General features: G+C 38.9%; 1 protein-coding gene across 4 annotated transcripts in view; it reads right to left on the bottom strand.

The window, feature by feature from the left end:
- Nucleotides 1-13,019, bottom strand: part of FSTL5 (follistatin like 5) — a 1,067,859-nt gene that overhangs the window by 484,821 nt on the left and 570,019 nt on the right. For all 4 annotated transcript variants that reach the window (XR_010091251.1, XM_063458208.1, XM_063458210.1 and 1 more), the window contains one exon: nucleotides 4,658-4,778. Coding sequence is in view for 3 of the 4 variants with exons in the window: in XM_063458208.1 (XP_063314278.1) it covers nucleotides 4,658-4,778 (121 nt within the window). In the remaining variant the exon portion in view is untranslated. The remainder of the gene's footprint in view (nucleotides 1-4,657; nucleotides 4,779-13,019) is intronic.

Genomic DNA, 13,019 nt, shown 5'->3' with positions numbered 1-13,019 from the left:
GGGTCATTGTCCTGTTGGAAGGTGAACCTCTGTCCTAGCCTCAAATCACGCACTGAGTGGTACAGGTTTTGCTCAAGAATATCCCTGTATTTAGCACCATCCATCTTTCCCTCAACTCTGACCAGTTTCCCAGTCCTGGCTGCTGACAAACATCCCCACAGCATGATGCTGCCACCACCATGTTTCACTGTGGGGATGGTGTTCTTTGTGTGATTTGATGTGATGTGTTGGTTTTGCGCCAGACATAGCGATTTCTTTGATGTCCGAAAAGCTCAATTTTAGTCTCATCAGACCAGAGCACCTTCCTCCATACATTTTGGGAGTCTCCCACATGCCTTTTCACAAACTCAAAACATGCCATTTTGTTTTTTGCTGAAAGTAATGGCTTTCTTCTGGCCACTCTGTCATAAAGCCCAACTCTATGGAGCGTACGGCTTATTGTCATCCTATGTACAGATACTCCAGTCTCTGCTGTGGAACTCTGCAGCTCCTCCAGGGTTACCTTAGGTCTCTGTGCTGCCTCTTTGATTAATGCCCTCCTTGCCCAGTCTGTGAGTTTTGGTGGGCGTCTTTCTCTTGGCAGGTTTGCTGTTGTGCCATGTTCTTTCCATTTGGTTATGATAGATTTGATGGTGCTCCTGGGGATCATCAAAAATGTGGATATTTTTTTATAACCTAACCCTGACTTTTACTTCCCAACAACATTGTCCCTTACTTGTTTGGAGAGTCCCTTGGTCTTCATGGCAGTGTTTGGTTAGTGATGCCTCTTGCTTAGGTGTTGCAGCCTCTGGGGCCTTTCAAAAAAGGTGTGTATATGTAATGACAGATCATGTGACACTTAGATTGCACACAGGTGGACATCATTTCACTAATTATGTGACTTCTGAAGGTAATTGGTTGCATGCCAATTTTCTGTTTTCTATTTCTAAAAAATAGTTTTATGTATATATGTTTCTAATTTCCCTTCACCAACTTGGACTATTGTGTTCTGATCCATCACATAAAATTCAGATTAATAAAACATTGAACTTAAGGCTGTAATGTAACAAAATAGGTAAAAGGTCAAGGGGGGTGAATACTTTTGCAAGGCACTGTAAATAAACATACAAGATCCAGCGTACTCACTCACTAAACAGCAACGTAGGCAAAAATAATGGGAATTTAGTTGTAGTATACGATCATACATTGCATAAGCCTGCTACAGCATCAAAGTACTCCATTTTTGGCAGGTCCCATCCTAACAACCTAAGGCCTGCTCATATGAGATATTACCCACTTACTTGGGAAATCCTTTCTCCTGGGGCTCTCTGCAGTGCAAGATTAAATAGGGCCCTGGAATGAGGCACCTGTGACAGGGATGGATGCAAGGCCACGAGAGCTGGCCTGGACTTCTAAATATATTTACATATGAAATCAAGAGGCTGCATCACCTGAATATGCATACATCATGAGAGTGCTGCTGGGTTCAATTAATATCACAGAATTTTATATTTTTTTTAAGAACACCTGACTTGGGTAGAACTAATGGGGTAATAACATATTCTTATTAACAAGGCAGTGCCAAGAAATCTAGGGCTTTTTCTTTACTCTTTTTATTTTTTTTACTCTACTCTGTTAAACCCCTGCTGTCTAGGTCTCTTATTAATTTAATAGGAGCATGGACTGAAGATGAATGCCAATATATATTCTCCCTAAAGCCCATTTTAATCTCAACTTAATAGCGGCATGGACTGCAGGGAGTCCATGAGCTTGCAAAAGATATCAAGATATATTTTATACAGCCTTGCTTATTAATAAAATAAAACGAATTCATTTTGCATAAAAGCAACTCTTCTGCTCTAATTCTGAGAAATAAAAAGATCAAACTCTGTGTATCCACTTTTAATCAAGTTTTTTACAAGATTACATTTGTAAACAAAATTTTACTCTATATATATTCCCATGTGGAATTGAAAAATCTACTTTATTTGACACATATTTTTCAAGTGCAACCTATTTTCTGCTGATACTTTTTTCTTTTGTATATATGCTATCGAGCACCAGGTCACAGAGACTGTAAGATATAGTACAAGGTTATCTCTTTTTTGTTTTTGTTACATATATATATATATATCATATATAACAAAGTATTTAACCAGGAAAGGTACATTCAGATTACTCTGGTTTTCAAGTACATCCTGGGAATGTTACCTTAGCCCAACATCCATGGTTTGTTACTATTACCCAATTTAATGGTACTCATTTTATCTACCTTGGAAGGATGAAGGGCTGAGTCAACCCTGCCAGGATTTGAACCTGCGACGAAAGGGTTGCACAGATTCTACTGATGATATATATATATATATATATATATATATGAAACAGGGGGGGGAGGGGGCTGCACTCACCTGAACATGGATTAATGGGGTGCTGCTGGGGGCCAAATTATACAATACACAAGATGAAGCGCACTCACGTATCCATTAAACAGCAACTTCATTGTTGACAAATTTTATTAGTTTTTTTAAAAACATCTAATCTAGGCAAAAATAATGGGGGTTTAGTTACATTATATGATCATACATTGCATAAGCCTGCCACCACGTCAATGTACCCCATCTTTGGCAGGTCCTACTCTAACAGCCTAATGTCTCAAAGATGGGGTACAGTGACGTTGTGGCAGGCTTTTGCAATGTATGATCATATAATGTAACTAAGCCCCCATTACTTTTGCCTAGATTAGGTATTTAAAAAAAAAAAAAAAAAAAAAAACTTATAAAATTTGTCAACAATGAACTTGCTGTTTAGTGGATAGGTGAGTGCACTGGATCTTGTGTAATATATATATATTTATATATAATTATTATTTTTTTCTATTCATATTTCTTTTATATGCTTCATTTAAAATGTGATATAATCTAAGAGGGGGAGCACTGGGCAAGATGTTAACATACTCTGAACAGACACAACATTAAAACCACATGCTTAATTTAGTGTGGATCTCCCTTGTGCTGCCAAAACAGATCTGATACTTTGAGACATGGACTCCACAAGACCTCTGAATGTGTCCTGTGGTGTCTGTCAGTTGTGAGATGGGGCCTCCATGGATCAGATTTGTTGTTCCAGCATATCCCACAGATGCTCAACTAGATTGAGGTATGGGAAATTTGGAGGCCAAGGCAATTCCTTTAACTCTTTGTTATGTTGCTCAAACCATTCCTGAACATTTTTTGTAGTGTGTCAAGGTGCATTATCATACTCAAAGTGGTCACTACCATCAGGGAACATCATTGCCATGAAGAGGTGTATGTGGTCTTCAACAATCTCTAGGTAGGTGGTAGATGTCAAAGTAACATCCACATGAATCCCAGGAACCAAGGCTTCCAAGCAGAACATTGCCCAGAGCATAACACCACCAGACTCCCTTCTTCTTGTAGTGCATCCTGCTGCCATCTCATTTACCTGCAAGGTAAAAGATGCACACATACCCAGCCAATTCACAAGTCTTGCCGTTTTTGGAGATGCCCTGACATAGTTATCTAGCCATCACTATTTTGCCCTTGTCAGTCTCAGATCGTTTCACTTGCCCGTTTTTCTCGTTTCCAACATACAAAATACATAAATTGACTGTTCACTTGCTGTCCAATATATTACAACCATTGTAATAATATAATTGATGTTATGAACTACCTTTCAGTGGTTTTAATTTTGTGGCTCATCAGTGTACAGTATATCATGTATAAGTGGCAAGTCTTCGGAAACAATTTAAAAAACTAATTTGTTGTTGATTTCTTGATACTTACTGAATATGAACTCTGAGGAGTCGAGAATATATTTTCTCTCCTCATTTCTTAGCATAAAGCAGGATAATAGCAGTAGTGACTGAGAGGAAACAATCATTCAAAGATGTTCACAATTTGATAGGAAACACTATTGCTTCAGTCTACTATATGTTTCTGGCATTATTATGAGAATGAGATTAAAGTGGATAACAATAGCATGTTAGGGTAGTCAATAAGTCTCTGTAATACTAGTGTGTCAGATATCCATCGTAAAACATTCATAAACCAAGAAGTGTCTAGGACTGGGAGCAGAAATGTATTTTGGATGTTGTGGCATTTATGGATTGGATGTTCTGAACCAACAGGACAATGGATTAAATACTGTAAGGATGATGTATCTAAACCTTCTAGTAAAGGGAGCAGAGGTTGTAAGCAAGGCTGGTACAGCCATAGGAAAGCCATAAGAAAACAAGTAATTAAAGACAAAAAATACTGGCAGATGGCTTAAGGAAAGAATCAGAACTATTAGTAACAGATACCAGTGCAATGTGAACGTGCATGTCTTCCCTTGAGAAATGCACCTTAGCGTGTTGAAATGTTGAGGGTTTCTGACTCGTGTTGGTAGGCTATTGGTTTGAGATGCATACATAGCAATTCTTATTCCTTAGGCCTTGTCACTTTATTTTTCCTGATTAATGTGTTTTATATTGCATTAATAAAGCTGAATTAGCATTATTAGTAATATGGTTGAATATATTGGTTTGTATAAACAGTGTTTCAGTGACACCATATGACAGTTAAATAAATTTAAAAAAATGATGAGAGAATGAAAGAGAAAATGTATTAAAAGCATTCACAGACTTGTTCAAAATTCTAATTGAGCTATTTTTACTTACCATTCACTTGGAGGATATGCGTTTGATAAACCCTATCATAGCCATCAGCATGGCAAGTGTAATTTCCCATGTGGGTTGTGGTAGCTTTGGTAATGTATAAAGATCCATCGTCTCCAAAATCCTAAAGGGATAATTTTAGAAAAAAAAAACTATGTTATTGTAATTATCCCAACAGAAAAACATTAATTATGTTCTTCTACTTGACAAGCTAATTTTAATGCAGGAAACTCACTGCAATCAAATGATAAATACTATAATTCCATATCTAGACACTGAAGAAACACAGTCAAATATTTATTTATTTTTAAATCCGCTTTTTTTCACATATATAACATAAACATAGCTTTTCATTCATTTTCTAGTTGTTGCCCTTGCACTGTTTGACTAAGAGTGATGAGAGTCATGGCCAAGACAAGATATGCAACATCTAGATAAACTCTTGTCTGTTGTTTTGAAAAAAAAAAGTCTTCATGCATGTTAGTTAGATTCATGCAGATATTTCTTTCCCCCACATCGCATATATATATATTTATACAATGGTATGTGAGCGGTCTCAAAAAACCTGGGCTGATAAACTGTGCTTTATCTAATCACATTAAAATCCCTAAGTGCTCCAGTATGCAAATATGCAGGTGCTCTCTGCAGGTGTCTAAACGAAGCCTGACAGTCTAAGACAAATCTCATTAGCTGAGGGCGATCAGGTGATGCTCTCAGCCTTTTAGGTAGCCCTGCACTGCGGAAAATTGTAGCATAAGGTCCTGCTTAGGAGCTTCTGACTCTCCTTTGGAGTTACTGAACATGGGAGTTGCACCTGGTGGATTCCATGTAAGAAGTCAAACCATTTTCTAATAGTTTGACTACTTATAATAGAGGTGGCCTGGTTACTCATGGCATCATGACAACTAAATTTCAGTTGCAGCCATCACTACAAGATTTAGAATGTGTGCAGAACAGTGCACACCTACAAAGGAACCCTCCCGCAGACCTGAAGGCCATATTTCAGATCACTAGAGAAAAGTTCTCCTTACGCACTGCACTCAATCTTCATTAAATAAATGTTTGAAACAAACTCAGGAAATTTCCCATGCTGAAGAACAATGGTAAAACCACAAGTTGACAGCCAGTATGGCTGCATGTTAGGTCGGTGCCTATCCATGACGTATTGATTCACCCTACTACATAACCAGTAACTACAGGCACATAACTAATGCTCTGCACCCTCTCTGTCTTACTCGAATATCTCCCATTGTTAGGAGTTTTGCTGATGCTGATAATGTGGTTCACATATCAAACTGCATAGAAATTTGACAAACAAAACTTTTTTTGGTAAGTAAAATAATTATTTCTTTCTTTAAGGTTAATTTACATGTTTCTCCATGAACACACATGACTGAGATACATATATCATGGATCTGCTGACTAAAACATTCAGTGCATGAAAAGTCCTAATTTGGGACCATTGTGTTGTGCTTTTTGCTCTGTTGCTTCCAGAAATGTTCCAAAAAAACACCACAAGCACAATATTAAATGCACTTCCTGAAGCCCTTTCTTTAATGCTTGCTAAACCCTGACTGTCAGATGTAAATTTTGATTCAGAAAACATCAGTGGAGACTAATCCGTAGGAACACTTGGGGCAGTCCACCACCAGATTTTATGTGGAAAGCACTACAGCTATCATGTATTAATGAAAAAATGGTGGTTTTTCTTTTTTTTTTTTTAAAGAGAGGAAAATGTCAATGGGCAATTGTCCACGCACTCACTTTTTCCACTTTGAGAACAATTTTTTTTCCCACACAGCTAGTCTCTAACATGAGTGACCATCTTTCAGTGTTGAAAAAGCACAATGCCTTATCAGCTTCAACCAAATGCGTCTTCAAAGGTAGCAGGTGTAGTCACACTACAGATAGAGCTAAAACACTACAATGAAGGGCATTTGAAAAAAAGGCAGAATTCTGTAAGTCCAATAAAATAGATATAGGTGTTACGGATACGGATAAGATACGGATATTATCTGTTTTTTACATATACATATATATATATGTATTGCGGCAATTTTGCCTGGATTTGTGGGAGGTGCTGGTTTGCTACCCCTAGCCTACTTATGGCACTCCCCTTACCTTGCTCCTTACCGTTCGAGGTCAGCTTTGAATGACCCTCCCACCACACCACATTTTAACATTTATTTATTTCTATCTTTCTTTTCCTGGGTAGGCCCTGTTCTTTCTCAGGCCTACCTCATCGTCGGTTCCGGCACACCACAACCGACTTGCTCTTTTTACTATCCTACATTTATTTATGGTATCAGGGTTGATGTAACAGGGTTGATGTTCCAGGAGGGATAAGCCAAATGGAAAATGATTTAGGTAAACTAGAAAAATGGTCAGAGTTGTGGCAACTGACATTTAATGTGGATAAGTGCAAGATAATGCATCTTGGACGTAAAAACCCAAGGGTAGAGTACAAAATATTTGATAGAGTCCTAACCTCAACATCTGAGGAAAGGGATTTAGGGGTGATTATTTCTGATGACTTAAAGGTAGGCAGACAATGTAATAGAGCAGCAGGAAATGCTAGCAGAATGCTTGGTTGTATAGGGAGAGGTATTAGCAGTAGAAAGAGGGAAGTGCTCATGCCATTGTACAGAACACTGGTGAGACCTCACTTGGAGTACTGTACACAGTACTGGAGACCCTATCTTCAGAAGGATATTGATACCTTAGAGAGAGTTCAAAGAAGGGCTACTAAACTGGTTCATGGATTGCAGGATAAAACTTACCAGGAAAGGTTGAAGGATCTTAACATGTATAGCTTGGAGGAAAGACGAGACAGGGGGGATATGATAGAAACATTTAAATACATAAAGGGAATCAACACAGTAAAGGAGGAGACTATATTTAAAAGAAGAAAAACTACCACAACAAGAGGACATAGTCTTAAATTAGAGGGTCAAAGGTTTAAAAATAATACCAGGAAGTATTACTTTACTGAGAGGGTAGTGGATGCATGGAATAGCCTTCCAGCTGAAGTGGTAGAGGTTAACACAGTAAAGGAGTTTAAGCATGCGTGGAATAGGCATAAGGCTATCCTAACTATAAGATAAGGCCAGGGACTAATGAAAGTATTTAGAAAACTGGGCAGACTAGATGGGCCGAATGGTTCTTATCTGCCGTCACATTCTATGTTTCTATGTTTCTATGGTATTTCACACTGTACTATCATAAGCACCTAACACAAATATATATATATATATTTACATATATATATATATATATATATATATATATATATATATATATATAACAGAAGTAAATATAGCACTCCAAGGACTTCATAAGTATCGTGAAAAAATAACTTAGCTTTTATTCAGCAACTGACACAAGGAATCAACGTTTCAGTTCAAGTTCAGAACATTCGTCAGGATGACATTTACTGCTGTTCTATTATTATTGTCAACAAGCACCGGGCTTAACTATATTGATTACTGGAGTGCAAGCATTGGACATTTTATATATATATATATATATATATATATATATATAGTAAAAATTGGAATTCCTGCACTCCAACTATCAAGTAATACAGCCTGGTGCCCAGTAACAATGTAGTATATAAAATAGAAAGATACCAGCACTCTAGGTCTTCCAAAAGTATTTGGAAGTCCTAGAGTGCCGGTATTTTTCTATTATATATATATATATATATATATATATATATATATATATATAACAATCAATCAAAGAAGGGAGCACTCCAGGTCTTCAGTTAAGTGAAAAAAAAATATTTACAGTATCAAAACATGATACAAATTCTGTGTAGACTAAATCAACGTTTCGACCCTGCTGGGGTCTTTATCAAGATCACAGTGAAATAACATTACAGTGCGAAATATATACATACAAACAATGCTGCTTACCAATCAGGAGATCGGAGACCCGATCAACTACAAAACCCGGAAGTGAGGACACCACGTGGGCTGCGTCTAGCATGTGACTAGGTTGCCGTGCAACCTACCAGTGTGTGATAGGATATCAATCCGTGCGTCAGACGGCCGGCACCGCTGTCATACCCGGAAGTGCTAAGGCCACATGGGCGTGATCACGTGATGGACGTGCGTGTAACAAGGTTGCTAAGCAACCAATATAACAAAACAAATAATAAAAAAGCTCCCTCTTTCTGAACAGAGACCGGGAGAATATGTAAAACACGTCTTATGGAGGACAATAATCGACTAAACATCGCAATCTAAGGAAGGACTAATCCTAAAAAAGTGCACAGTGCAAAACTCAAATATATCCACAAAGTGAAAAGGTGAAACATAAGTGCGTGTAAACCGCCTTATTTGATATATGTAGAGAGATAAGGAGAAGAAGCGGCTCAGTATATATCTCAAGTTTAGTATTTTTTCCCCACTCAACCTAAATGATGAGTGATATTAATGCTTCCTCTTGTATTTTGTAAGATTAGAATACATTCATTGTAAACCAGAGCGAGATGATTGATTTATACAAGTTTGGAACCAGCTTTTAAAACTTAGTTTATATATTTAGTAGAGATGGTTATGTATGGATAGTATATAGTATACTTTTTTCGCAATCTAAATTGGTCTATCTGATGGTTTACACGCACTTATGTTTCACCTTTTCACTTTGTGGATATATTTGAGTTTTGCACTGTGCACTTTTTTAGGATTAGTCCTTCCTTAGATTGCGATGTTTAGTCGATTATTGGCCTCCATAAGACGTGTTTTACATATTTTCCCGGTCTCTGTTTAGAAAGAGGGAGCTTTTTAATTATTTGTTTTGTTATATTGGTTGCTTAGCAACCTTGTTACACGCACGTCCATCACGTGATCACGCCCATGTGGCCTTAGCACTTCCGGGTATGACAGCGGTGCCGGCCGTCTGACGCACGGATTGATATCCTATCACACACTGGTAGGTTGCACGGCAACCTAGTCACATGCTAGATGCAGCCCACGTGGTGTCCTCACTTCCGGGTTCTGTAGTTGATCGGGTCTCCGATCTCCTGATTGGTAAGCAGCATTGTTTGTATGTATATATTTCGCACTGTAATGTTATTTCACTGTGATCTTGATAAAGACCCCAGCAGGGTCGAAACGTTGATTTCGTCTACACAGAATTTGTATCATGTTTTGATACTGTAAATATATTTTCTTCACTTAACTGAAGACCTGGAGTGCTCCCTTCTTTGATTGATTGTTATATATTTTGACGCAGGATTGCACCTAGGCACTTGTTTTATAAGATTTGATATAGGAGGAGTGCCTTGTTCACCAAATATATATACTGCTCAAAAAAATAAAGGGAACACTTAAACAACACAATGTAACTCCAAGTCAATCACACTTCTATGAAATCAAACTGTCCACTTAGGAAGCAACACTGAGTGACAATAAATTTCACATGCTGTTGTGCAAATGGGATAGACAACAGGTGGAAATTATAGGCAATTAGCAAGACACCCCCAATAAAGGAGTGGTTTTGCAGGTGGTGACCACTGACCACTTCTCAATTCTTATGCTTCCTGGCTGATATTTTGGTCACTTTTGAATGCTGGCGGTGCTTTCACTCTAGTGGTAGCATGAGATGGAGTCTACAGCCCACACAAGTGGCTCAGATAGTGCAGCTCATCCAGGATGGCACATCAATGCGAGCTGTGGCAAGAAGGTTTGCTGTGTCTGTCAGCGTAGTGTCCAGAGCATGGAGGCGCTACCAGGAGACAGACCAGTACATCAGGATACATGGAGGAGGCCATAGGAGGGCAACAACCCAGCAGCAGGACCGCTACCTCTGCCTTTGTGCAAAGAGGAACAGGAGGAGCACTGCCAGAGCCCTGCAAAATGACCTCCAGTAGGCCACAAATGTGCATGTGTCTGCTCAAACGGTCAGAAACAGACTCCATGAGGGTGGTATGAGGGCCCGACATCCACAGGTGGGGGTTGTGCTTACAGCCCAACACCGTACAGGACGTTTGGCATTTGCCAAAGAACACCAAGATTGGCAAATTCACCACTGGCGCCCTGTGCTCTTCACAGAGTCTGGAGACGCTGTGGAGAACTTTCTGCTGCCTGCAACAACCTCCAGCATGACCGGTTTGGCAGTGGGTCAGTAATGGTGTGGGGTGGCATTTCTTTGTGGGGCCACACAGCCCTCCATGTGCTCGCCAGAGGTAGCCTGACTGCCATTTGGTACTGAGATGAGATCCTCAGACCCCTTGTGAGACCATATGCTGGTGTGGTTGGCCCTTGGTTCCACTTAATGCAAGACAATGCTAGACCTCATGTGGCTGGAGTGGGTCAGCAATTCCTGCAAGACGAAGGCATTGATGCTATGGACTGGCCCGCCCGTTCCCCAGACCTAAATCCAATTGAGCACATCTGGGATATCATGTCTCGCTCCATCTACCAACGTCACATTGCACCACAGACTGTCCAGGAGTTGGCAGATGCTTTAGTCCAGATCATCCGTCACCTCATCAGGAGCATGCACAGGCATTGTCATACAGGCACGTCGAGGCCACACACACTACTGAGCCTCATTTTGACTTGTTTTAAGGACATTACATCAAAGTTGGATCAGCCTGTAGTGTGTTTTTCCACTTTAATTTTGAGTGTGACTCCAAATCCAGACCTCCATGGGTTGAAACATTTGATTTCCAGTTTTTAATTGTTGTGTGATTTTGTTGTCAGCACATTCAACTATATAAAGAACAAAGTGTGACAAGAGCAATCTCGCCACATTGCATTGGAGAAGCCTGGCTGCCCGCCTCCTGCCTTTGGACTATGGCCCTGGGAGATTGGGCCCTTTAAAAACAGTATTCGGCCCTAACAGAGTGCATGTCACTCATTCTGGCCCTTTAAACACAGTGGGGCCATTCGGTACTTGCCCTGTGTGAGCGGTGATACCCCCAGATAGCTATGCCATGGAGCCTATTCATATAATGAAAGACTATGGGAAAGACTTTAGCTCCATGGCAATTGAACTGTGTGAATAGGATCTGAGCGCTATTCGGTAGTTTTGTGCGTTCAGATCCCAGCTATCTGGGGATATGTGAAATGTCTGTGTGTTATGTGTAAAAGATGACTTTATGTATTTTTAAAGAATTTTATGTCTTTCTGTAACCATGTGGTTAATGGAGTCTGCCTCTAGCCCTGGATAATTGGATTACTTTCCCCTTTGTCTCCAGGATAGAGGCCTCTGTAAAACCTGCTTAAACCAGATTGCCATGCTGCCAGCCAGGGACCAAAATATACTTTTACTAACCCCTGGTCTGATTCATGCCATTTTTTAATATGTTGTTCCCCTGAATGGATTGATTATGAATATGTAATTTTTATGTGAATGTGATGTATGGTTTTAGAGTTATGAATGTTAGGTAAAAAGTATGTTAAACTGTAAATGTTCTGGCCAGCAGATAATTGAGCTATGTATATTGCTAAAACTCAATTATCTAGCCTGGCCCAGAGGAGGAGTTTTGTGTTGCATAAATTGTGAGTTCTGTGTGCCAGTAAATCAGTCTTGTTCCAGCATTAAGCTCATGTGTGGATTATTTGACGAGACCAGCAAGTTATTACTCTGTGGATTACTTAGTGATTTTATTTTATGGGAAGAAGGGAATGCTTGACGGAGTAACGGATTGTACCGTCACACAAAGTATTTCAGAAGAATATTTAATTAATTCAGATCTAGGATGTGTTATTTTTGTGTTCCCTTTATTTTTTTGAACAGTGTGTGTATATATATATATATATATATATATATATATAAACAAATGGAAGCTTGACACTCTCCTCCAAAAATAATTAATATCTCATATGCCTGGGTGCAAATTGCTGGCGTCAAATATATAAACTAATAAATGAAAAAATCAAAATGCACTCACAGGTCTTCATGTTATTGGACAAATTGGTGCTTTATTTGGTCATCAAAAAGTGTACAAAGTATTTCAGAAGAATATTTAATTAATTCAGATCTAGGATGTGTTATTTTTGTGTTCCCTTTATTTTTTTGAACAGTGTGTATATATATATATATATATAGTAGATTGGATTAGCCGCATTAGTCCCGTGCAGGGTATATATTGTGGGAAAGGTGATTGTTACACTGTTCATTTGTCCTGATGAAAGTCCCCTAAGAGGGACTGAAACATCGACTGATTTTAGATTCATTAATAAAATCTTAGTATTACTTATACTCACCTTCTCTGACCTGAATTCCTTTGAGTGCGGTCAAGTCATTTGGATTCTGGATTTAGTCAGACCAGCACCAGGCACAAATGAATGATTTACCAGGAGTGCAAATACATTGGATTACAATATATATATATATATATATATATATA

Source organism: Pelobates fuscus, chromosome 6 (genome assembly GCF_036172605.1).
Source record: "Pelobates fuscus isolate aPelFus1 chromosome 6, aPelFus1.pri, whole genome shotgun sequence".
Lineage (NCBI taxonomy): Eukaryota > Metazoa > Chordata > Amphibia > Anura > Pelobatidae > Pelobates > Pelobates fuscus.
This window is presented reverse-complemented; position numbering and strand designations above follow the sequence as displayed.